This window comes from Salmo salar, chromosome 02 (genome assembly GCF_965601325.2).
Source record: "Salmo salar chromosome 02, fSalSal1, whole genome shotgun sequence".
NCBI classification, from domain to species: Eukaryota; Metazoa; Chordata; class Actinopteri; order Salmoniformes; family Salmonidae; genus Salmo; species Salmo salar.
Window position 1 is genome coordinate 33450586 of NC_138292.1, and position 27097 is coordinate 33477682.

The following is a 27097-nucleotide window of genomic DNA, read 5'->3' on the forward strand; positions in this document are numbered from 1 at the left end:
TTCAAGACACTGGAATCGTCCGGTTGGAATATTATTGAAGTTCTAAGTTAAAAAGGCCCTAAAGATTGATGCTATACAACGTTTGACATGTTTGAACGAATGTAAATATAACTTTTTTTGACTTTTCATCGTGACATTTTGGCCGCGCTTCCTATACTTGGAGTAGCTTACTGAACGCGCAAACAACAATCATTTGGACATAAATTATGGACTTTATCGAACAAAACAACATTTATTGTGGACCTGGGATTCCTGGAAGTGCCTTCTGATGAAGATCATCAAAGGTAAGTGAATATTTCTAATGCTATTTATGATTTTAGATGACTCCAAAATGGCAGGTATCTGTATTGCTTGATGTCTTTTTCTGAGCGCAGTACTCAGATTATTGCAAAGTGTACTTTCCCCGTGAAGCTTTTTTGAAATCTGTCACAGCGGTTACATAAAGGAGATGTTCATCTATAATTCTTTGAATAACAGTTTAATATTTTATCAACGTTTATGATGAGTATTTTTGTAAATTGTTGTGCTGATTCACCGGCAGTATTGGAGGCCAAATATTTTCTGAACATCACGCGGCAATGTAAAATGCTGTTTTTGGATATAAATATGAACTTGATCGAACAAAAAATGCATGTATTGTGTAACATGATGTCCTAGGAGTGTCATCTGATGAAGATCGTCAAAGGTTAGTGCATAATTTTAGCTGGTTTTCTGTTTTTTGTGACGCCAGTCCTTGCTAGGAAAATGGCTGTGTGGTTTTTCTTGTGTTGGAACTGTCCTAACATAATCTAACTTTATGCTTTCAACGTAGAGCCTTTTTGAAATCGGACAATGGGGTTACAATAAGGAGACGTGTATCTTTAAAATGGTGTAAAATAGTCGTATGTCTGAGAACTTTGAATTATGACATTTTGTGGTTTTGAATTTGGCGCTCTGATTTTTCACTGGCTGTTGAATAGTGTGAACTGTGGGTGGGACGCTAGCGCTAGCGTCTCACCTTCCCAAGAGAGGTTAAATAGTGGATAGGCTTTCATTGGAAAAACAGCCATTTCAAAATAATGGCACTTCCTGGATGGATTTTCCTCAGGTTTTCGCCTGCCATTTCAGTTCTGTTATACTCACAGACATTATTTTAACAATTTTAGAAACTTTGGAGTGTTTACTAATTATAATCTGCTAATTATATGCATATCCTCACTTCTGGGCCTGAGTAGCAGGCAGTTTACTTTGGGCACGCTTTTCATCCGGAGGTCAAAATTGTGCCCCCTACCCTAGTGAGGTTAAATCAGTTTTAACATGAACCATTTCATTATAATATTCAAATTTTAGCTGGTTCAGGTCTGGGGTATAGCTTTTTGATAAAAGTCTACAATACACATCTTTGAATCACCAATAAAGGTACTTGGAAGCTATGAACATTTGAATCGTGTTAATACATTTAAACTTTCATTCATTATAAGGGTATCTGCAGCATTATACATTAACTCTCCAGGAAGACTGATGTCTACATAATGATCCTAGTTTTTATTTGGTTTACAGGTGTCATTTCATTTGAAAGAAGGAGAAACATATTCAAACAGTCATATCAACCAGAGACCTATGGTATAAAAGTCAGGGACAAAAACAACTACAATGTGATCTTACTCTGCGTTAGATCAATTCAATTATTAACCAAACAATGATCCATTTGTACAGTAAAAAAAAAGATGTACGTCTCTAGTTGTGCTTTAATGGTACACATACACGTCTTCCTCTCTTTCATCTGGTCTGTAACTAGTTTAAAAGCAGTTTAAAGCTTTGGGGGTGGGGTTCTTATGAAATACAGAAATGAATTTTTTTAGAGAAAAGAAAAGTATGAACATTAAAGCATTTATTTTTTCATTGGTTCTAGCATTCATTCACTACTTCTCTACATTTCAGATGTTTTCTATTATGTGTAAATGTTTAGCAAGAGGTAGGTTGTGCGTCTGGCATCAAGAAATACTGTACTTAGTTGATAGGTTACAATTCAGTGACCTGATATCAAAGTATGGACTGTAATACACGACAGTAGTGTAAATTATGGCTTAGGAAAACTCCTATATGGCTTACTTTAGTATGGCAAGTGTCCATCTTTGCAAATTAACTTAACATGGTTGTGGCTGAGCTGCTGCTAAAGTAGTTAAGAGAGGAAATATCCATTTGGAGAATACAAGACAGTTTGAGGTATCGTTCCTTCAATGTCAAAATACTGTTTTTTACACTACCCTTTGCTGACAACACACCGTTCTATTTAGAATTCTCACATTTCTAGCAAACATTTTTCACATCATTCAACTACAAATAAAACAGAAACAAAAAGAGCCAACCAATATGAAATTAAAATGAAAGGACTGAATCCAAAAATGGCAATAATTATAATATTAATAACAATAATAACATTTTAAAAAGGAACGTCTTAATTTTGGCAAGATTTCCCATACACAGCAGGACAACCTTGAGAGGGAACATTTATAAAATGAATGAAGAAGAAATGTTCTATAAAAAGAAAAGCATATCATTTTTTTAATCATTTTTTGTTTTGTTCAAAGAAATATTGGGTCAACTTATGTCTTGTTATTCAAATAATAAAATATTGACCATAATGTTTTTCATTTTTCCTTTTGGTATCACACTTATCATACTGCCCCCCAAAAATGGTAGATAAGTTATTCACAGTAAAAAAAAAAGGATGGAATCAGTGACACAGTTGAACTTAGACCTTGAGGACAGTGGCACTATGTGACTTTGTTAGGGTATGTGGCGGTAGCTAGTCCAATTCTGCACAGAATACTAGATTCAGAAACTGGCAATGAAAGATGGACCTCCGCACAAAACAGACATAAACTTGTAGTGAGGCTAAGTTTTTCACAGCCATTCAAACAGTTACAACACAATATATTTGGAGGATCTGAAAACAAATGTACTTACATGGAATCCTCTTATGCTTGATGGACACTTGTCCGAGTATCTCCAGCAAATTGACTGGAATTTTATTCAGTAGTTACAAAAAGGGGAAAGGCGGTGCCCTATCACAATACGGATATTCCTGTGGTTAGGTCATTAATAAATGGAACAGAAGTTATTTAAAATGTTAGAATATGGTTATAGTATTTCTATAATTCAAAGGACAGTTATTTGGCAATTTCAACTCCATCCTTCTTGTAACAATATATGAAAATATATATCCCATTTTCGGTTTTCAAAGTAAAATGTTATGTTGAAAAGAAACTGAAAATATGTGGAATTCCATGCCTCAAGTGGTCTGCCAGTGAGACACATGAAAAACTATCTGTGAACATTTTACAGTGTTACAGGTGGTTTCTTGAATTATCATTGTAATTTGTTTTTTGGTTTATGTAAGCTGTTTATGTAAGCTGCTTGTGTTTCTTAGTTTGTCTCGTCATTGACAAATGGCAGCCCCTTAAAACAGGAACCCAACTGAAAACAACTTTTTTTTTAAAGGTTAATCGAGGAAAGACTGAAAACCGTAACAATCATTCATCTTTGGATATCATTCGACTTGGTTTTCATAGAGCATTTGGAAATATTTGTTGAAACAGCGGTCTACGGTGAAAGCTAGTGTCATTCGTGCGGTAAGTGTGAGGTAAGAATTGAATATGAATAGACATGAAGACAAAATACAAGACAAATTAGTCACTCGAGAAAGTTAACCATGGTCTGCTGAACAGAAGGTTCCCATGACAACAAAGGTATTTGAGGCACTGCAAACCAATCACCTTTAGTAGGTGACAGAAAGCTTCCTGAAAATGGCCGTCTCAGCAACAATATACATTTCTAACTAATTACATTTTGGAATACTGCAGGAATGGGCAAAATAGTCAGCAAATTCATCTATAACAGAATGGTGAAACTTGGGTTTTATATTCCTTAATGTCCATACTTTCATGCAATGTTCAAAGTTGAAAACATGCTGTGCGTTCATATTTATCGCTCACTTTCTGTCAGGCTTCCAACTTTGTTTCCTGTTGCACGTTTCTGAGTCATGTCTTCCTCCAGCGTGACGAGATGGTGTTGGCAGCAGCAGGTGGTGCCTTAATAAAGAGACATTCATCTCGCTTTCCCTGTTTGACTGAGGAGACATGTTTGTTGTTCATGTAGTGCTCCACAGCTGGGCTCCGAGACAGCTTGTTGTGACATCATCAATGATGGTTGTCTCTCCATCACCCGTTTGTGAAGCTGCTGAGTCTGAGGTAGAATATGTACTTGAATCATATCCATGTGCTTCCATACCGCATATCAGTAGCTGAAGTGACCCAACTCTGAATGAACCGCTTTAAATTAAAGCAGACATTCAGGGTTTGGACAAGGTGTTGAGTCCCAATAGCAGGGTTAGAAGCAGGCAGGCGATTAAAGCAGAAAATCGGCGATCAGGAATTATACAATGTCAAACAACATAAGTGAACTGGCAAACCCACAGATCCAACCAGTTACATTCTGGGTAGAAGAGGGGCCTAGTGACATTCAATCACGATCCAAGGCCTCCTCCTTTTCTTGACAGGAAGGAATCGAAAGAGTGTACCACCCTCTGAACACAAGGAGTGGCAGCTGGCACAGGACTGGCATTGGCACCCAAAAAGAAAAGGAAAAGGGGGCACAGAAGTACCCTTTTGGTTGAGGTAGGTATGCTTGACCAGCAGCACGACAGGCAAAATGGTTACCTTGATAGCTCTGACGTTCTCGTCAGGCTGAGGTAGCTATCTTTGGAGGTAAAACGTTTTGGTGGGGGAGCAGAAAGTTAACAAAGAGTTTGGGATAGGGGGTTGAACAAAAATGGCTGAATCTGTGATCCCTCGACACCGGACCGCCTCAAGGCTAACACGGTGACAGGTTCGGCAAGGCTAAAGCAGACCATGTTACGTAGCCCTGAGGTACAATCTTGTGAAGCTAACCAGAGAACACCTATCGACTGAAAACATTCACTATATCTACTGTATCACAAGCGGAACAGAGAAATCCCTTTGGTACTGGCCTCAATGTAAGACTGATAGACTTTCTATCTCATCCATTGACTCAAGCTCAACATCTAATCATCTGAAAGCAACGTTCACTGTTCAAACTGGTGAAAGGCCTCAGTATATCTATCAGAACCTGAAAATGGCACCATTGGCCATTAACTTAAAATTACATAAAATTAAGCTATTTATGGGTTTTGGTTTTAAGAAGATGCACAATGTCCAATACCACATAGAAAATATAAGGAATATAGTAATATTGCAGTTATCTTCAGAGATGAGCCAGCAGCATTTTACCTAATGAGTAATTTTGAATAATACATTATCTGTGCCCATTTCGTCTATGGCTATCAATACATTTCCATGGAACTCAAAATAAAATGTTAAAATAAGGCTTCCAGCTTTGGTGTAAAAGACACAAGACAGAAATGGGGTTAACATCTCAGTAATTACTCATGACTACATTGGTGCTACTTTTACTTGAAGCTATTATAAAATACCTGTTTTCCTTTGTGGTATTGCCCACAGAAGTTCTCAACACATCATCTCTTACTCTCAGTTTCATTCTCAATCTCTCTCTCTCATTCACTGCTAGAACTACGGCTGGACGCTGCAATAGGCAGACTATGGCTAAGGCGTTTGTGGGCAGGTGAGGTGGAGGAACCATAGAACAGCCATTCATTTCTCAGGGTAAGGGGACTGGGGTTGGGGGAGGTAAGTGGAGTGGTGTTTGGGTGCTTTAGCCGGTGCCTGTGCCAGGCTGGCATGGTGGGGGCTGCTCGATGAGGACTTGGCACTGTGCTGGGGGGGCTTGATCCTTAACAACCATCACTGGAGCAGTGATAGAGTCACATCTCTACAGGCAGAAAAGAGAAGGATGGTTGTCATTATACTAACCACTCCATAGGACACAGAAAGCTAGAACTGTGAGTGTGTATGATGTAGAATTGTGCATATTACAGCCCCTTACCTGAGGCACTAATTCAATGACCTCGGGCATGCGAATCACCCCCTCTTTTGGTGGGTCAGCCCGCTGGTTCCTGTCTCCTCCTCGAGGCCCTGACCAGCCATCTTGGGTCCTTTTCCTGCAGAAGAAGCTGGGGAGAGAAGCATTCAAACTTGGAATGAGACCCGTGTCCTCAAGTCAAAGTGACTCAATATCCAGGCAATAATAAATAAAGCAATGTACACATTAAAATCCAAAGTTATTACACTAAAACCATATTCCAAACATATTCTGCTACCATATTACATTTGACCAAAAAGTGCTTGCTTACCTGCGGCGGTAGCCAAACATGAGGAACAGCACACAGAAAATGATGCATGCCATGCCAGTGTGGATTCCCACCACAATGCCAGTCATGGACCCCTCATCATCCTGCTTGCAGTTACATGGGCTCTGCCCACCTGGACAAATACACACAAAAATGGGTTTTGTTAGTGGAAAAACAGTAGCGGGATACACATACACACGCACAAATGCACTCACACACACGCATAAGTGCCACGACTCACACCATCTGTGGTGTCGATACAGCGATCTGCTTTAACTTTATTATCATGAGGCAAATATTGTGCACTAATTACACCCTGAAAGAGTTGAAAACCGAAGTACACAAAAAACACATTCCCTGTCCTTGTGCATATACTTGACACACACTGAGATGTTCTTTCTGTGATCCAAAAGATGAACTAAAGAGATTTATATTACATTTACCTTTTCATAATATAGCTGACGCACTTATCCAGGGTGAGTATATGTTTTTACATTTATCCTCTGACTAGGGTTGCAAAGCTACTGGTAATTTACCAAAGAAAATTTGATAATTAACAGAAATAATATGGCAATCTATGGTAACTTTGGTAATTTACTGAATACTTGAATAACTTACAAATATATATATTAATGTATAGTTGTCACGTCCTGGCCAGTATAAGGGTTAATTGGTATTGTAGTTTGGTCAGGACGTGGCAGAGGGTATTTGTTTTATGTGGTTCAGGGTGGTGTTTTTGTAGTAAGGGCATTTGATTTAGTATTCCGGGGTTTTTGGGCACTGTTTGAGATTCACGTATTTCTATGTTAATCTAGTTAGTTGTATGTCTATGTTTGGTTAATTGGGGTGGACTTCCAATTGAAGGCAGCTGTGTGGTGTTGCCTTTGATTGGAAGTCCTATATTAGTTGGGTGTGTTTGTCTGTTTAATTGTGGGAGATTGTTCTGAGTTTAGCCTTGTCCAGACTGTGTGTTGATCGTTCGTTCTCTTTTGTTATTTTGGTGTTCATTTTGGAGTTAATAAACCTCAAGATGAGCTTATACCTGCTGCGTTTTGGTCCTCCTTAACCAACGACAACCGTGACAATAGTATTAATTTCTTATATCTGTGTCCATATTCTCCATGAGTTTCTAGCAGATAGACCATATGGTTCAAAAGAAAATAGCTGAATTAATGAAAAAAAGCATCTAATATGGCATTAATTTCAATGAACTTTGCAACTCTTCCAACATTGACTTTTTCACATCTGCCACCAGTCTGATGCCAAAACATTGACAGCAAATACATATTGAAATAGTAAAATAAATAAAAGCATGTAAAAACAACATAGAAAGAATATTGCATGATGAAACCCTCATACAGTATTACTAATGGTATTCACTAAGTTGATGGTTTATACTTAGAATAATGTTTTACAGCTTTGTCATTCAATATATATTTTTTAAATCACCTTACATAATTATTTTACATGTGATATTGCCAGAGAGAGGGCCACCGATAACTACAGACATCTGTGATAATCTAAAGTATCCAACGGCCTCTATATCTCTTTTGATAAATTACATACAATTCTTGAAAGTTACCAAAATTCTGGTAGGTAACTGGTAAACTTTGAACGTTTCCAGTAATATACCCTTCCTTTGCAACTCTACGGGGCGGTAGGTAGCCTAGCGGTTAAGAGTGTTGGGCCAGTAATTGAAAGTTCGCTGGTTCAAATCCCTGAGCCGACTAAGTGAAAAATCTGCCGATGTGCCCTCGAGCAAGGCACTTAACTCTAATTGCTCCTGTAAGATGCTCCAGATACATTTTTTTTTTTAAATGTACCCCTGACACACATACTGACGAGACAGCCTCATTGCTCCACATCGCCCCCTGGTGTAGTATGTTTGACAGTACCATTTTACACTGACAGTTATACATAGGATCCTGATCCTAAATCAGCTTAAAGGTCACTGTTTGTGTCTCACCGGTGCTGGTCTTGGCGCTGGTACCAGTCTCAGCCAGTGAAACCAGACGCTTGTTGGCAGTGCCGTCCCCATTGCCGTTGTAGGCCACCAGTTGGATCTCATACACAGCAGTGGGTTCTGAAACAGAGATGGCCAGTTAGGAAAATAAACCATAGAAAGCGACACCCTAATACACAGTTACATTCATTCCATTTCAAAGGTCCTTTTGGTACCAGTACTGGCACTCTGCATTGTGAAAATGTCTGCTTTGTGTGAGTCATTGCAATCTGAGACCCTGCAGTGACAGTGGTTAGTAGTATGCTACCTCATCACTTACCTAGATGGGAGATGGTGTGGGTGTTGATGTGACCGGGAAATGCTTCTTGCCCCTGGAAGTTGGGCTGGGGGACCTCGCGGTAGGACAGCTTGAAGCCCTCTACCTTGCCCGACTTACTGGGCAGCTCCCAGAACACCTGCATGGCCGTCTTGTTCAGCACCTTGGTGAAGAAACTGGGAGAACTGGGTACTGTGAGGGGAAAGAGGGACGGAGAGGGTGAGCGGATTAACATACAAATTGAATTCCAAACATGAGAAGACAGATAGAGAACAGGGAAAGAGATGAGTAAGGCTTCAAATAAACAAACAAAATGTGAAAAACTGAACGATTTTACAGAAACAGTAAAAGATAGAAAGGTGAGGAAAATAAAAGAGATGAACAAATACAAATATAGGTGCATGAGAAATTAGGCACTCTGATATGCAAGTGCTTATCTCCTCTCATTTCATGACATCTAAATGACGTACCGCCCCCTAGTGTTGTAGCCACCACAGTGCTGGACTGCTGGCTGGCTCCCAGAGGGGAGTAGGCCTTGAGGTAGATGGAGTAGGTGGTGGCAGGCTCCAGGGTGGTGAAGTCATGCTGGAAGGTGGTCTTACTGACAGCCTCCTGCAGCTCTCTGCTGTCTGGCTCTGGAGGGGACAGGAAACAGGAAGTGAGGTCATCATCTTTGCATCTTACGACAGGAAGGTATTAAAAAGAGGCAGTCTTGTGTACTACTAGAGTATTACTAGAAGCTCTAGACGCATAACTGTCAGGATTTTTTCAAATTAAATTCTCCATATGAATTACATAAGAAAGCAAAAATATACAATTCACTTTGGACAATGAAGTTGTACTATATTATAACAGCCTCCTTACCGCCCAACATGCGGATGTGCAGCACATATCCGATTATGCCGTCGGTGACCTCTGGGGCAGGCTGTGCCCAGGTGAGCTGTAGGGTGGTGGGGGACAGGGCCGTGGCCGACAGGTCCTGGGGGGCCTCGGGCAACTCCGTGGACTGGGTGAGGGCCAGGCGGGCACTGGCCTGGTTGGTGCCAGCGCTGTTCTCAGCAATACACTGGTAGATAGCCTCGTCTTCCGTGGTGATGCGCGTTACCGCCAGCGTACTGTAGGGGGGGGGGGGGGTATTGTTAAGAGTTGGAGTGACTAATAATGATGGTGTAATGAATGTATCAATAACATTACTTAATGTTTCATTTGAATCTTATATTTGCAGATCTAAAAGTAAGTCTAGATGAGTAAAAGCATACTAACTACTGTACCTGTTATTGTTGGTGAGCTTGACGTTGTCACCAGGCGTCAGGATTTTGCCATTCTTCAGCCAGATGAGGTGAGGCTCGGGGACTCCCTGGGCCATACAAGTGAACACTGCACTGCTACCTGCTGGTCTGGAGACAGACTGCGGCCACTGCAAAAACTCAGGAGGAGCTGGGAATGGAGAGATAGAAAAAGAAAGAGAGTGAGCTTCTCCTATTTCGCTACGTGCTATGTAATTAATGTATGTGAGGAAATGTTCCACCATCTTGTATTGTCTCAAAGTCTGCTTGGCAATATCTACATTATGTAGTTTATTTCAATTTCATTTAAATGAGAGGGGGTGCGGAGGGAGATGAATAGAGGATGAGATACTGCTTGCCATTATGGGGCTCAGTGGCTGTGCAGTGTAGCCTATGTCTTGCAATTACTATAAAGCACAGTAGAGGGCAGCATAGATGTTTAAGCAATGCACTTGACACAGGTGGACTTGACATTATTCTGACCATTCTGGCTGAGACTAAGATCAGCTATAAATTTGCCAAAATTATGTTTGGGATAATGGACAGTGTACGAGAGGTACAATCTTGATTTAAATTCTAGGGTTCACTCAATATTTTGTATACCCTGTTTGTGCTCAAATTGTCGAATGTTACTCAAAGAACTTGAAAAGGATGACATGTCATTCTGTTCTGTGTTTTCTGTGGTCAGGATGAGTGTTTGTCTCTGAATCCAAATCCCCAAATAATCCACAAACAAGAAGAGCCACCACATCTCCAACGAGATAAGAACATTAAGGTCCAGACTCGGACTCCAACTGAGCATATGCCAAAACAAGGAGTTCAAAATCAAGTTCATGATCCATGACAGCAGCATCTCGTCCCCAAATTAAAGCGGCACCCCTGTCCGTCCCTCTCGTGACACCCGAGTGGAGAGGGACACAAGGTGGGGCACAGAGGCAGTCTCGCTGCCACAATGGCATAATGTCTGTGTGCAAAAACCTGAGGCCTCGCCCCCCTCCACATGCATCTCATTGATCTACTACTACCCCCACCCCCCTCGTAAAAATTAGCCTGCTCACAAATCCATTGTTAGGACTCTGGGAAAAGTGGACCAAGAGGAGAGGGAGATGGGGTGGGGGGTGTAGGCGTGAAGGGGCTGGGGGCATTGGGGGTTGGGGCGGCCATCAATCAATGGCAGGGATGGATTTTATTTCTAACCAGGGCGCTGGGCCTCAATCTCTTTGCATTAATAAGGGACAGGAAAATAAAAGATGACACGCAAGCTGGGCCTCTAAAGCTTGTGTACCGAAAAGATAAACAGAAATGCTTGGTTTAATCTTGTGGAGATTTGAGGATATTGAGGAGATATATATCTGTTAGGGTTCCCAAGGTAGCAGAACTTGGATGTGACAACAAATTGTGCTAAACGTTTTTATATTACCACAGGAACCCCTTTAATCTCCCGAACAGAAATCCACCTGAGAGCAACGCATACGGCCAAATATTGGTTTAAGGAAAGTTGAAACAGTAAGCTGCCATAGACGGCCCTCTAGATATTTCCATCAGCAACGAACTTTCCAATTCCTTATGCCTAGACTGACAGGAGTACTCCAAACATTCTAGAATAAGTGTTTAATAAGTGTGTATTTCACTTCAGCTCCAGCAGTGTGGAGAGCTGAAATTGAGTTAGAGTAAACCACTCAATCAATGTTGGATGTGTGTGAGAGCCTGGTGACAGAACGGCAGTCAGGGTCATTGTCATTGTCATTCTGTTTGCAGAGAGAGCTCCCCAGCTGTCCCAGCCTGCCCCTCTGCAGAAGGGACCGAGGGGGTAGAGAAGAGGGGGAGGAGGGAGACTGTGGTTAGGGTTAGGGTGCAGGTTTGCTCATTTGAGGTCAAAAAAGATGGCTCCCATTGTGAGAGTGAATGGGGGCTGCTCCATACTACTGCATTTGGTGGGAGTTCGGGTAATGAATCTACCCTCTAGCATCCCTCTGTCCTGTGCTACAGTGCACTTCACATTTGAACTTGGGCGAGGCCATTTATTTAGAGTAGAGATGCATTCAAGCCCTGTTCTTTCAATGACGTTTAGTGGTTCCTATTATTTCAGTGAACTTGAGGAGAACCCTGCAGTGAATGCTTTTCTGTGGGTCTGCCTGTCCCTCTGTCTGGCTGTTTGCCTACCAAAGGTGTGGCTGGACTATCTAGAGTTTTCTGTGTTCCTGTACGTTGCTGTGACTCTTATTGAATACAGCAGACTTCAGCATCCTGGTCACACACACATTTAGGTCCTCAATCATGAAAACCAATCACAGTCATTAATTGGTTTTCAACTGTTTCACACCATTTCCCATACAGAACTAAACCTGAAATATACTGAACCATCCAGAAATATACTGAATATGCTTCCCTCTCTGTAAACCTGATTCCAGTGTAATCAGAACAATACAATGAGATGACCTTGACGTGGCTAAAATCGAACATAACTTCCATCATGAGGAAGTTCACGAGACATAGGTCCCAATCAAACACCACATGGCAATTGTGAATTGTCCTATCTTCCTTGGAATATTATGCACATATTCAGAAGGTGTGAATGAAAAGTGACTCTTGGCTTTCCCTATGCATGAGGATGCTAACCAGAAGCCATGGGAATGGCCTGTAGGCCTACGCATAGACGTCCCTTAGAATAAGCTGTTTTGCAAACACACAATGGCTGTCGTGTCCCTTTGTGTCCTGAGCCCTTCTGTGTGTCTGTTTGGCACTCGGTGGCCTCTGTCCCCTGAACTTGGCCTTGCCTGTGTCTGTCGCCTGCAGCTGTGACAAAGACAAGTGTCCCCACAAGCCAGGGAGGTGGAGCGGGGACTGTCTCGCTGCTCTATCAAGGCCTGCCAATCAAAGGCCTATAGCACCAAAAGCCCCATCATAGCCCCACCCTCTACCACCAAAACTAAAACCCCACCCCCAACCATCTCATGCATAATTTCCTTAGTGCCTGCAGGGAGAGGGTCAGGGGTGGGAGGTCAGAGGTGATCCCTCACTCTCGCATGATCACTCTGCTCCCCCTCCTCCAGAACTTGGTCTTTGCTAGCACTGTCTGTTTTATTTGGTTTCTATATCTTGTTATCTTTTTTCAGTTCTCTGTTTTACAATTTCTTCTGTATCTGTTCTCCCTATATCTCTCTTTTTCTCTCTGTCAACCTACAGATGTAGGACCTTAATTTGATCACCCTGTTGCAGAAAAACTTTCCTGCAATGCACTTGTAGTCTATTTGAAGTTTAAAAAGGCTTCTTAGAAGGCTTGTTTGTAAGTTCCACTTTAACATTTCAAACTTGATTTTCCCCTTACAATTGTTTCATTATCAAACCCTACAAAAATGTCCATTAATGGCCACCACAGATGGTGGCTATGCAGCCATTGTCTAACTGTGGTCTGCATCTGTCCTGGTCAGGTGGTCCCCTGGTGCAGCCAATTTATGACCCCCAGCAGCCAGCACCCCAAATTAGTTTGGGGAGGGGGGCAGGAGGCAGACGCAACCAGGGAGATGAGGTCTGAAAGGGCATCCCATAATATGCAAAGCCAGCCCAGACTGGCCCTAAACCTGACTTCATAAGACTGAAAAGGTCTGCAGAAGGTAAAGGTTGGTCAAGTTCAAGTAGAATCAGTGAACTTGGGAGATTTTCATGCACATTGAGGCAGACGGTATTTGACGTGAGATATCAAGGGATTGAGTTAAATATAATTATTTGGGTATAGCCTGAGTTCTTGCAATAGATGGTGTTAACATTATGGACTGGATTGTTATTATCTACCCCCACATTAACTGTATGAGAGGTTTTAGAAAGAGCAGCAATTTTATCCACACTGTAACATACATACATGTGTTGATCAAGTTATGAAGAAGCAAGGGAAACTAAACCGATTCATATCTGTATATGAACGCTGACTGCAATTGTACTCCTCCAAACCTATTGATGGTTTAACCTCTTTGTTTTCAAATCAAGTTATGCTCTTTGTTCCTTTTTCCAACGTCAATCAATAAATTAATGAATATATTCACCAAGCCCAGCAAGGGTGCTCTGCCAGATCCCGATTTTGAAAGACACAGAAAGCAGATATTGATTGATTGAGTTGGGTGGCGAGGACAAGCAGATAGACTCAGCCATTAGCACCAGCTACCGTTATACATGTACAAATGTGTGTACTACCGTGCCATTTGGCAGTGTATTACTGATGTACAGGAAAGTATCACCTGACTAAACACTCCAACTATCAACACATACACACACTCACTCTGAAACTGAAATGTGAGTGTGTTTGTGTTTGAGTGTTCATCTGAGTTTATATTTGTGAAGGCATAATTGTGAGTTGAATCCGTGGGATGAGCCACCATTAAGATGCGATAGTATAAAACAAGGTATTATGAGCTAAAATAGGTAGAGCAGAGAGGTAGGTATATAAAGTCTCGGTGAAGTAGAGGGAGAGTCACCAATAAACGGTATCTCCTCCTTTATCTTTGTCCAGTTGGAGCCCAATATCAACGCCAATATCAAAAGAAAATGTTGGCCAATAGCAGAACACTAAGGCCCCGTGCCAGGAGGTCAAAGGTGACCAAAAGAGTTGGGGGATGTCAGTTCACCCTTAAGGTCATGGTGAAATCTACCAAAGGTTAATATAGTCTGACCTTCCTAAAATAACCCCAGCATCCCCACCATCCTCCATCCTGCTTATTACCTCTCTCCCTCCATCTCCCCATCCCTCCCCCTATCTCTACTACCCAAAACAAAGCCCTGGGAGAGACAGGTGCTCCCCTGAGGGAGACTTGAGATGAATTTCCAAATTGACCCCCAGCCCCTACTCCCCCAGGCTCTTCTGTAGATCTGGAAAGATCACATAGGTTTCAACCAGATGCTAATAGCTTCAACTTGTCTCCTGATTGGCTGGGTGGAATGTCTGACATGCTTTTTCTACCTATCAACTCATTTCAGATCTACAGGAGGGTTTTCGGGGTAGGGGCTAGGGGGGCATTCAGCATAGGCCTGGGAGACATCGGTCTGTTGAGATGATGCTTGAGTGGTTTCCTGGAGACTGGTAATGGTGGGTGGGGGATACATATTGGGGTAGGAGATCTGAAAAGTGCTGTATCAACAAAGCCAATATTGCATTGTGTGTGTTTGGGGTTTGAGGGTTAATACTAGTGTGTTTGGTGTGAGATTGATGGGTACTACGACTCACCCTGCACCACCAGTCTGCCCAGCGCGGTACGCCTCATCCTGGTGCCAGGGCGGTTGGCAGAACACACGTATACCCCAGAGTGTTGCAGGTTGGCATCTGAGATCATCAGGTTCCCCGTACCCAGCACCTGGATACCTTCCACCCCGATGGAGCGCCCGTCTGGAGGAGAAGAGAGAGATAAAGAGAAAGAGGGGAGAGTTAGAGCGCTGAAGGTCTCATCTGTAGCAAACATGGATGATCTATTTAGCACAGAACTACTCAACAATATTAAGGCAGCATTCAGTCAATGTCCAACTACCAAGGCCACATTGAAGTCTTATATGATGTGTATGTTTGCTGTCACTTCTGTAATCCTAAAAGGTGTCACAAAGGTGTCAATAACAAATAGATTTTACCGGTTAGCGATAACACATCGATGTTACAAAACAATACTCTCTGTGGTAGAAGGATCTGGTATTGGGTTTGGACAGTGATGTAGGGCGTGTGAGAGGGGACAGAGATGTAGAGTGAGAGGGAGCAGAGCCCTACCCAGCCGACTCCAGGACACGATGGGTCGAGGGTTGCCAGTGGCGATGCACTCCAAGATGGCGGTCTGGTGCACAGTGATGGTCAGGTTCTGAGGACCCGACAGAATCACCGGCTCCTTGTAGATCCGTGGAGCTGCCACTGTAGAGAGAGAGAGAGAGAGAGAGAGAGAGAGAGAGAGAGAGAGAGAGAGAGACACAGTGAGAGAGAGAGAGAGAGAGAGAAGACAGGAAATGGTGAAAAGGCAAAAATACAGATATCAGTAAATGCACAAACCTATGGGCATAAAAAATGTAATGTTAACCTTTATTTAACTAGGCAAGTCAGTTAAGAACAAATTCTTATTTACAATGACGGCCTACCAAAGGCAAAAGGCCTCCTGCGGGGACGGGGGCTGGGATTAAAAATAAATAAATAAAATAGAAATATAGGACAAAACACACATCACAACAAGACAGACACCACAACACTACATAAAGAGAGACCTAAGACAACGGCATAGCAAGGCAGCAACACATTACAACACAGCATGGTAACAACACATTAGCAGACACATACAGACTCAGCAAGGACAGCTTCTCTTACCAGTGACAGTGAGCTGGGCCTCATGGCTGTAGCGAGTGTTAGCGATGTTGATGGCTACGCAGCGATACACACCACTGTCAGCCCGCCTTACACCGGTTATCTGCAGGATCCCCGTGGGTAGGATGGTGTACCTGAATACAGGAAAGGAGAATTATTGTGTGTGTGTGTGTGTGTGTGTGTGTGTGTGTGTGTGTGTGTGTGTGTGTGTGTGTGTGTGTGTGTGTGTGTGTGTGTGTGGTTGTGTGTGTGTGTGTGTGTGTGTGTGTGTGTGTGTGTGTGTGTGTGTGTCCATGTGTTACCTGTTATCATCAGTATTCACAGCAGTTCTGTTTTTCTCCCAGGAGATGCTGGCCTCTGGGATTCCGTTCACCTGGCAGGTCAGTCTGGCAACGCCACCCTCATCCACCGACATGGACTCTGGGTGTATGTGGAACTTAGGGAGAGCTGTGTGTGAGAGAAAATAGATCAGAGATTTTAAAAAGACATATCCAAGACTATTTTCAATGTCCTAGAACCCGAAAAACAACGAAGTCCCTGGAGACAGGTCTTTCTGATAAGCTTAGAACAACTGCCCAACAACCTATGCGATTTTGTAATCATTACGGTTAGGGCGTTTTTCTTAAATGAAAGTGAATCTCCATGGTAACCCCTTTCCCTGAGGGGAGCACCACCAATCCTCCCAAGAGCCATAATCCTGTTGGTTTACCCACAACCCCCTGCACCTCCCAACCCCCAACTGCCCACTTCTGGTTTTATTTGGCCAGAGGGAGGGGTCAGGGGAGTGAGTGAATGAAAGGTTGTCCACTCAGTGGGGCGTTTAGAGTGGGGGGAGGTGCTGTGGTTATTAATGTTCAGTCCCAACTGGGGGGCTGGTCAGATAATGGAGGAAGGGGTGGGAAGGAAGGATTAAAGCAGTCAGGTATGATTTAAAGGCACAATGGGCAGTATCAAATGAATGAACACACATAAAGAATGTCTTGACCAGCATGGGAGCCGGTTTATGTGAGATGCTATGTTCACTTCAATGGCTTGCTAGACATTTCAAAGAGTTTACATATAACTTCTGCATGCCATGTAATGTGTAACACATGACTCTTACAGTATACAGTATGTGTATCATCTGTCTTATGTATGACTACTAATGTGTGTGTGAGCACTCCAATATGTATATGTGACTGTGCGTGTGGGTGTCTGTGGCGTGTGAAACTTACATGCCAGCTGAACCCTGGCCTTGCGGCTGATCAACATGCCATAGTGGTTCTGGGCAGCACAGTCATACTCCCCAGCGTCCGTCTCGTTGCTCTCTCTCCTCTTCTGGAAGCTCTTGATCAGGAGAGTTCCGTTGGCCAACACGCTAGCCTTCGGCCCGGTGGGAACGGAAACTCCATTGCGCCGCCACATCACAGAGATAGGCCCCTCCCCTTCCACCTGGCAGTCCAGCATCAGGGGCCGATCACGCACGGCGATGACATCATTGGGCTCCTTCAGGAAGGCCAGCTCAGAGGCTCTGCCCAGCACTGGGAGAGAGAAGAGGAGCATGGGAGGTCAAGTACTGCTGAAGTTCTCCTCCATTCAGATGATGATAAGGATGATGATGATGGAGGTAAGAGGGCTAATGAAGATGACAAGGGAGATCCTCAGGACAGAATGGAACCACTGATGATGATGATGGTGGTGGTGGTGGTGGTGGTGGTGGTGTTGATGATGAAGAAGAGGATAATGATGAAAGAGAGGGCTGTTGAAAAATGTCAATGATGAAGATGAGAATGAGGATGATAATAATGATGACATACACACACACAGGCGCACACACACACACAAAATACTCTTGAAACTGAACCGACATAGGAATATGACCTATCACCTACTATTACACTATTACACCAATCAATCAGTGATTCCAGTACAGAGCCTTCAGAGGGCCAGAGGTTGAATCTCTCCCTGCCTGCAGGCTTTATAATGTTAACCTCAAGAAGCAGAGAAGGGCCAGGGGTGGTGCTCCTCAGTTTATAGAGTCATGAACGAATTGAAGACCACATTTTACGATGCCCACTCAACATTAAGGTGAGGGGAGGAGGAGGGAGGAAGACACTGAAAGATGGCTGATGAAGCCACCCAAGTGCTGATATCATCAATTTAAGTGGACTTTTTTCATAAATTAATCTCTGTTAACAACCTAACTATCGGTTTCGTGTGGTGCCTTAAGCACATATCACAGTGATAGATCACCATTGTAAAATATAGTTCCTAGATAGTTAGCAAGTTTAGGAGCTTCCAATACCGACAATATATGGCCATCTGGTTCTGGGGAAATATAGTGAAGCACTTTTCTTGGTGTATTAATTTATAAGAAATAAACAGTGTGTATTAGAGTTCTTGAGGAATCTACCATTACGACCCATTCTCTACTGGCATTTCGTATCTTGTTTAATGTATTTTCCGTTATTCCTCTTGCTCTACAGCTCCTTTATATTGAAATATCAAGTAAAGATTAAGTTTAAAAAAAACGTAAAAAGGGCCAAACTTTGTAAACCAAGTTGTGCACCTCTGCCCAACTAGATGTTGGACATAATCCGGGTCCTTGTGTTCTTAATAACACCTTAATTACCGCTGAATAACAGGGTTGTTAATGAGAGATTAAGAGGGGAAAAAGAGGACGCTGGATTACTCCTTGGCTGGGTTTATAGCGCTAGGCTGGGAATCACACACTGATAGATTGCCAGTTTCATTGAGCAAGAGCAGACAGCCTGAAGCCCTAACTCTACCCCCACAATGAGACCCTGTGAAAAGTTGGACTGCCTCTCTCAGTGGTGAGCACCACACACTGTGTGCACTGGTGACAGCTTCATTCTCCAGACGGGTGTGTGTGTGTGTGTGTGTGTGTGTGTGTGTGTGTGTGTGTGTGTGTGTGTGTGTGTGTGTGTGTGTGTGTGTGTGTGTGTGTGTGTGTGTGTGAGAGAGAGAGAGAGAGAGAGAGAGAGAGAAAGAAAGAGAGAGAGAGAAGGGGGTATTGGACTGAAAAAGTGAGAAACAACAGCGCAGAGGGAGGGGAGCAAAGATAATGTCTTCAGAGGAGTCTGTGTGGGTAGTTTTCAGAAGGGTGAACTTGCACTTGACTTTCCTCCAGCCTGATTGATAGCTCTGTTAGTTACCTCCACCCCCATCCTATTCTGCCTTTCACAGTGCCCCCCCTCCTTCCCCCACACGCAAACACAATTAATTCCCAAAACTGCCTTACAATAGTGCCGAATGCCATGGAGCCATTGATGCAAGAGAGCGCCTGAACAATGTAAGAAGTGGGGAAGAAGGGGGGAGAGGGAGAGGGGTTAGGGGTCAAGTTTGGATGACTTCAATGGAGTCTGGTTGGATGACTAGTGATAGCCCCCCCACACACCCCTTTCCCCCTCTGTCCCCTTTAGTCATCGCCCACTCGGATGAGAACATCTGCCCCCCTCTCGCCATCCACTCTGCTGCACCCCCTGTCCCCCTCTCCCCTTTTTAACTTGAACTTGGAGGTGACTTTCCCATGCCACCCCCATCTCTCACACTACACCGAACCCCGTCACCGATTCCGTCGACACGCTCGTCCCCCAATTATACGCACCATTTGGCGATACCCCTTCTGTTCCCCTTGATTTTTAACCCTCTCCCTTTCCCCTGACCCATTCTAAAGACCAATCCACCTTTCCCAGCTGTTCAAGATAAAAAGGAGAGATGCTGAGACGAAGAAAAGGTTCAGTTGATTTTCGGTCTCTTATGTTTACGTGGCGAGCTGTGGAATTGTAGCGTGTGACGGCTGGATCCCCTGACCCTGTGACCCTTCTGAAGAACAACAATACACACTACCCAGACACAACAAACATCAACACGGCCGACCATAGCAAACCTCTGCAACCGTCAAACATCCCACCAAAACATGCCAGACAGCTGCTCTTTCTTTCCTAACTCCTTCCCCCTATCCATCCATAGTCTTCCCATCCTCGCCATAGTCCTCTCCCATAGCCCCCTCTCCCACATCAGCCCATTCTGGGAGACACAGTCTAAGCTCCAACTCCTGGCTCTGCTCCAACACATGCTGTGTAATCTCCACTGCCTCCAGTTGTTTTTTTGTTTGTCCAATTAGCCTCCCTTTACTCCATTTAATCCCTCCCCCTTTTCCCATTAATCCACCTCTATTGACTCCCTCTGTAACAAATAACAACTAACCAGAAACTACAGTCTATTCACAGTATAGCTGTGCATCCACAGGACAGATCCTTAAAGCATCTTCATCTAAACGAAGATATCTTCTCGCTCCAGTAGATACCTGATCATTACATTTAGATTCTGGTTAAACACCTTTTAATCACTGACATACAATTATTCTCAATCACCTGCACCTTCCAACAACTTTATATTATATGAGTGCATGGGCCATTCTGGGGAAAAGTCCATAATTTACACAATCAATACACATGGAAGCATGCCAAACAAGCAGCCGCAGGACAAGTTATCTCAAACCCTTCGAAAACATAACTTATTTTGAAATCTCCTTCATATCTGCTTTGCAAAATAGATCAATTCTGGATTTCAATACTATGACCCAGGACCAGGTCCAAGCTTAAGCCACTCTGGCCTGGAGTCTTAGAACAGGCCCCAAGTCACACTGCCTGACACAGCTGGGAAGCTTGGGCCCCAGGTCTTTGTAGTTCAGAACGACTGCTTACACTACCCAGAGACACCCAGTCAAGCTTAACATTTGATGTAAGGGGAAGCAGTGGATAATGGAATACCTGGGGATGCTATGCTGGGGATGTACAGAGAGTGAGATGTCGGTCACGGTAACTAAAGATTAGCTGCATGTCAGATCTTCTGTGAGGACATATTGGATTAGAGATATCTGGGGACTTCCATGCTGGGGATAGAGAGAGAGAGTGTGTAATGTAAGGGACTACGAGGGAAGCAGTTCAGTGCACAGTTAAGACTGATGTCAAATTGTGTTGGCTTTGAGGGTTGAGAGTGCTGGAAACAGCATTATTTTGGGGTTGCTCAAGAAGGAAATGTTAATCATTTGTTTTTAGTAGTAGTTTTTTTCATTTGTGCTTGAAATCAGAGGCATAAAGCGAATTATGATATTATTTATCATCTATGTATGCCAAATAAAAGCAGCCAAGCTCAGCTGTGCCTTATGAGTTCCCAGCTGTATTCCACACAGTCAGAATGCAAAGCCCATCTTTACCACTGCAGCCCTGCATTCACCCCTGTGCCCCGGAGTGTGATTAAGTGTTAAGTTTAGGGATAAATTCGCCACCCATCTGGGTGCTCATAAAGAGCAGAAGGGGGGCTATCCAGAACACTGAGGACAGGGACCCCCGGCCCCATCCCCCTAGCTTTCCCTCACACTCTACCCCCACAAAATCCCAAATCTCTACCCCTCAGCCCCAGATTGTGACCCCAGCCCCTAAAAGGTCATGAGAGAGTTGGGTGAGGGGACTGAGGGGGCCGGGCGGAGGACAGCTTGCATTCGGTCACCAAAGCAGCCCCCTACCACAGTCCCTTCATTGTTTATTGTCGCCTCAGACTTGGCAGTGAACTTCAGAGTTTCCATTGTGACTGTGGTGTGAAGGTGGCTAAGACCCCCAGGACGATGAAAAGGGGGTTCAGGGTCGAGGCAGAGAAGGCAAACACAAGTAAATCCCTTCATTGGTTGCGTCCTCTCTATATTTTTCCCTGTGTCGGTTTGTATGTTTTGTGTGTGTGTGTGTGGGGGGGGGGGGGGGGCTGCTAGTGAGTCAAGCCCAGTTGCAAGTGTGTCGCAGAATTCTTAATTGACTCGTCCCATACTATCCCCTCTCCCTAACCCTGGGAACCCCTGCATGAAGGGGTGAGGCCGACTTTGGAAATAGACGGATGCCATAGTGAAAATGAACGTCTTCTATGTGCGCTTCACTGTATTCACAGTGCTTTCTCACATTTTTACAGTGTTGATAAGCTCCATTAGGTGAAATGGATAAGATCAATAACCATGCTATAATAAGCATAGAATTCTAAAGGCTTAGTTGTATTAGCAGCTCAAGTTGTACCACAGAAAGACCCTCTGGTATCGGCTTAAACATGTCTTATTACCCGTGGATATTGCTATAGCCAGCAGCTCTCCCTCTCTCCTTTCACCTTTTCCTTCACTAGCCTCCTTCACTCTTCATCATAGCAGAGGGATAGGTACAGATGATGTCTACTGAATTAGGCCCATGCAGGCAGGCAGGCAGGCAGGCATAATGGATGGAGGGGAGGGGGGTAGATAGGCCTGTATAAGTATTGGGGACTGATTTCTGGGCCCAGCTGGGATTGAGGATTGGGGGTGCTGGTGCAGGGGGCTGTGTGGATTTGGGGACTGACGTCGCAGGGCTGGGCCTATTGTCCCACTAATAGGAGTTAAACTCCCCTCTCTACCCCTCTCCCAGCCCCCCATTGACTAGCTGCGTGGCACGCTCTTCTTTATGGCTGCCGATGGTGCCCCAGCAGATCTGCTCCCAGCATAGCTCCTCTCCTATTGTTTAAACAGCCACTTCTTCATTAATTGCCAGCCAATTTGGCATTAGCGTGTGTGTGAACACGAGACCCTTTTCCCATTGCGCTAATCAATTCACTTCCGCATACAAGCTATTCCTTACACACCCATGGGTGTGTTCAGCAAGGGTAGGGGGCATTTAATGACCAATAATTACAAGGGGTGGCATTGTAGGAATGTGGGCAATGTTGGCAACAGACCAAGCATCCATTATGCAACGTTTTGAGATAACATATTTAGCTTGTCTGTTATTCATCATTCTACAACCCTTAATAGCCTATTTAATGACAATACATTCTAATGACAACACAGTGTGATGATTAATTCATCAGTATTTTAACACTTGTTCTAACTACATGCTCCAAGCATATTTTTCATTTATTTTGAGTCTGTATTAAAGCAAAAATCACTTTCCTCAATTTTTCTCACACTCAGTTTGCTGTAAATGGGTTAGGCATATACTTTTTTCAGCACACTGTGGCCATGTAAAAACCTTTGCCTCAGCCTGAGTTCCTCAGAAACATATTAGAGAGATGCAGTGGAGTGCATTTTGTCAAAGCAATCGCAACCCGAATCAGGATGACCAAAATATATTGACATTGTTGCACAGAAATTGCCTATGTCATCTTGTACTGCTGCTTGTGAAAGTGGCTTCTGTCAAGAAGTCAACATCAGGTCTCATTGACCACCAGCATTTGATTGAATGGATTTCACTTTCAAGAACAGGAAGTCTAGTTTATCTTTAATTGAAAACAATGCCAGAACAAAGGTTGTTCCATGTTTCTATTCAGTAAACGGGGCATCGGTATTGTTTCATTTAAACTGGTAGATAGAGATGGACATGTTTTTCCAATACTGTCCTCAGAATTCACTTTTACAGGCTTTCTTGATAACTTTCTTTCTTGAGGTCAATAACCTCAGTGTGTCTTTCTCTTTCTCTTATAAAAGGTTTCATTGTATAATGAACACAATGGTTATTTTCAGTTTCTGTACATCCCACCTCAGAGGACCTTGGGAGAATTTTGCTCTCAATGTATGAGACCCGTGGTGTAAATTGTTCTTTCACCATGCCCATGATACACAGACAATTTGTTTTAGGCAATATTGCCGAGGCAATAACAATCTTATTGACTAAGTGGCCCTGCCGATTACATTTCCCCAGATAATAAAACGATTCTCATTTGCAATGGAAAAAGTTGCAGCAACCATTGCTGACAACATTGTTTTGCAATACTGCATAAAAAAAAATGCCAGTGTTGCGAAGGACTTTAGGTCTTGCTTAAAGTTCCATAAAATGTAATGCATCTTGAAACGTACAACCTACAAACTATATGTCATTCATAACTGCTGTCAAAAAGGGTTATTGAATACCTGCATTTTACATGGTCTATGCATGTAACTGTGGGGAACGTTCTTATCCCTCATACACACAGCAATAACAGCCAGCAGCACTGTTTCTATGAGCCAACTTCAGTCTTATTTGTTAAAAATGAACCCAGGATGGGTCCAGCCACATAAGAGGTGAAGAAGTGGGGAGGCCACCAGGGAAGGTTATGACGCTATGGCACAGAGAGCAAATAAGTCTGAAGGAACTAGGGCCAAGCTTTTGGGCCTCATGGCAGGGTAGAGCCTTGGCCTTGATTCCACCTCAATGTAGATCTTTGGGATTAACACCCCAGTCAGAGGGGTGTCTGGTTGAGATTTTGAGAACACTGTGCAGGCTGGGGGAGAGTGTTTGTGTGTGTGTGTGTGCATAGGTTTTAGGGGATATCTAATAAGGCAGCTGCAGGGGGATTACTGAACACCCAATCCCACACACACCATCATACCCCTAAATGAGGTGTGTGGGGGATGGGGGGGGGACAGACAGAGAGCGTCTGTCTGCTTTATGTAAATGAAGGCGTGAGGAGGTCAATCATTGTTTAACCCCAAGTCCAACTGGCTGCCCTGTGTCTGACCATGACGGGTAGATGAGTCTGATCTGACCAAATATCCCTGATGAGATTTCAATACACAGGTGGTAGCCAAAACATTACAATTTCCTACCCTACAGCTATTGGATTTACAGATATTTTCTTTGCCTGAGTTTAACACTTTATGTGTAGTGTAAACGTGGTTCTTATGGAAACAGTTGCAAACTGCACATATTGGTTAAAAGATGATACAGTGTTTTGGATCAGATGGAGACTTAAACAGCCAATACCTGATTAAGGAATAAATGCATGAGAGGCAATAGTCGGGTTCAGGGGATGAGTAAAATGTACTAACATGTTCAAGGTTAGTATTGAAAGGTTGTATTGGATTATCGTTGTGATTATTATGTAAAGTTTGTTTCATGGATAGCCATTGCCATTCATTTGTCTTAAGTGGTGTAATCACAGAAAATAATGTGGGAGCTGACTAAAGTCAATAACATGAAGCCTGACATGATAAAGTACCGTGAGTTCCTGTCCCCAAATTGCCTTACAGAGAAGTAAACTTGTGCGTAAAAGGAGAGAAAATAGGCTAGTATCTTTACGCATCGACTGAATGGTGCATCATGGTAGCACACCGTTGAAATCTGTGATCAAACTTATGTCAACTTTTGTGCTGATAACACATCATTAATGAAACAAATTGGAATGGAAACCACTTTAAAAAAGTATCTAATGCTCCTGTATTTCACCTTTCCCGAATCAATAACGAAACTGTTTTCTATTTTTTGAAGGCTCTCCATTCTGCTATCCACGCATAATGTCAAAATAACACTATAGACATGATTCTTGAAGATCAAAGGCCTCCCTCCAAAGACACAGTTGTAAAAATCCTAACGGTTCCAACTTGGCCATTCATCTTTACGCGCGCCTTAACAGCCCCCATTGATTTCTCTAATTACACCCATGGTATCCCAGAGGCTGCAAACTACACATGTCCCCTAATCGACACCAATGACTTGATGGAAGACATATACAGACGAGATGGAGTCGACAGGAAAGGAAATACTTGCTTTTACGCAGTGCAATAGGCTAGAGAGGCAGGTGCACACTAAAGACGCATGGCTTCGCGTTCACCTCAAATACATTAGATACTGAGGCTGCATGCTCAAATCATTTCGAAATCACATGCAAGTAGCAAAACATTCCGTGGGTTCCACATGGAGGACATTAACTTGACTTACACTAGCATTACCTATTCAAAGCTAGAACATTCATCCGCTTAAATATGAAAAGCATTACCTGAAGATATGACCACCAATAGAAAAAGCTGAAAAATCCTCGTCTGGTTCATGGTTTAGTATGAATCCCTTTTAGTTTGAAGTCTAACTATTATAGCGACGCTTTAATAGCGAGCTTCACTCCTTAAAATGTATTAAATAAAAATCCCAACAAAATCTCAAAAAAACATTTCCGCAGTTTCAGTTCCACTGTCCAGCGAACGGCTGGCTTCTGGACAAGGCTGCTTTGAGAATGTTCTGTTTGCTATTGTAGAACGGCCCTCGCTGGGTTCTGTGGCTATTAGTTATGCGTAAGGTATTGTTGTACCCGCTGACATCCCGGTCAATGAATGGACACTGATACAACAATAGAACTGGCCAGCGGAGACTGGGGGCATGTAAACGAGCCAATGGCAGGATGGGGGCCAGTCAAAAGGGGTGGCCCCTTCAAAACCCCAAAGCATCACTTGAGGGAACCTGCTATGAAGAGGCTCCAGAAGCCAAATATTGTCTTGATATGCAGGTCATCATCATTCTATTGTCAACCTACTCCACCATACATAAACTTTAATGCTGTTATAGTACTTATTGCTGTCAGTTGTGGAGGTGCTGATGATTACTGGCAATGGCAATGTTACTGGTACTCCACTAACCACTTTCCAAATGACATTGTGAGCATCTGTAATATATATACCGTTCAAAAGTTTGGGATCACTTAGAAATGTCCTTGTTTTTTAAAGAAAAGCACACTTTTTGTCCATTAAAATAACATCAAATTGATCCAAAATACAGTGTAGACATTGTTAATGTTGTAAATGACTATTCCAGCTGGAAATGGCAGATTTTTTATGGAATATCTACATAGGCGTACAGAGGCCCATTATCAGCAACCATCACTGCTGTGTTCCAATGGCACGTTGTGTTAGCTAATCCAAGTTTATCATTTTAAAAGGCTAATTGATCATTAGAAAAGTATTTTGCAATTATGTTAGCACAGCTGAAAACTGTTGTTCTGTTTAAAGAAGCAATAAAACTGGCCTTCTTTAGACTAGTTGAGTATCTGAAGCATCAGCATTTGTGGGTTTGATTACAGGCTCTAAAGGGCAAGAAACAAATAACTTTCTTCTGAAACTCGTCAGTCTATTCTTGTTCTGAGAAATGAAGGCTAGTCTATGCGAGGAATTGCCAAGAAACTGAAG

The 27097-nt window shown here is 43.1% G+C and overlaps 1 protein-coding gene across 1 annotated transcript; it reads right to left on the reverse strand.

Moving 5' to 3' along the window:
- Positions 1 to 1503: 1503 nt before the first annotated feature.
- LOC106580249 (immunoglobulin superfamily DCC subclass member 3) lies at positions 1504 to 26241 on the reverse strand. Its single transcript, XM_014161071.3, has 14 exons — positions 25921 to 26241; positions 17370 to 17675; positions 16458 to 16602; positions 16159 to 16289; positions 15577 to 15714; positions 15049 to 15207; positions 9819 to 9984; positions 9412 to 9662; positions 9018 to 9182; positions 8551 to 8739; positions 8235 to 8351; positions 6272 to 6401; positions 5965 to 6091; positions 1504 to 5850 (listed from the first exon to the last, which is right to left on the reverse strand). Exons 1-14 carry the CDS (start codon positions 25970 to 25972, stop codon positions 5734 to 5736), a joined length of 2193 nt encoding a protein of 730 aa, XP_014016546.3. The 5' UTR covers positions 25973 to 26241; the 3' UTR covers positions 1504 to 5733.
- Positions 26242 to 27097: the final 856 nt, after the last annotated feature.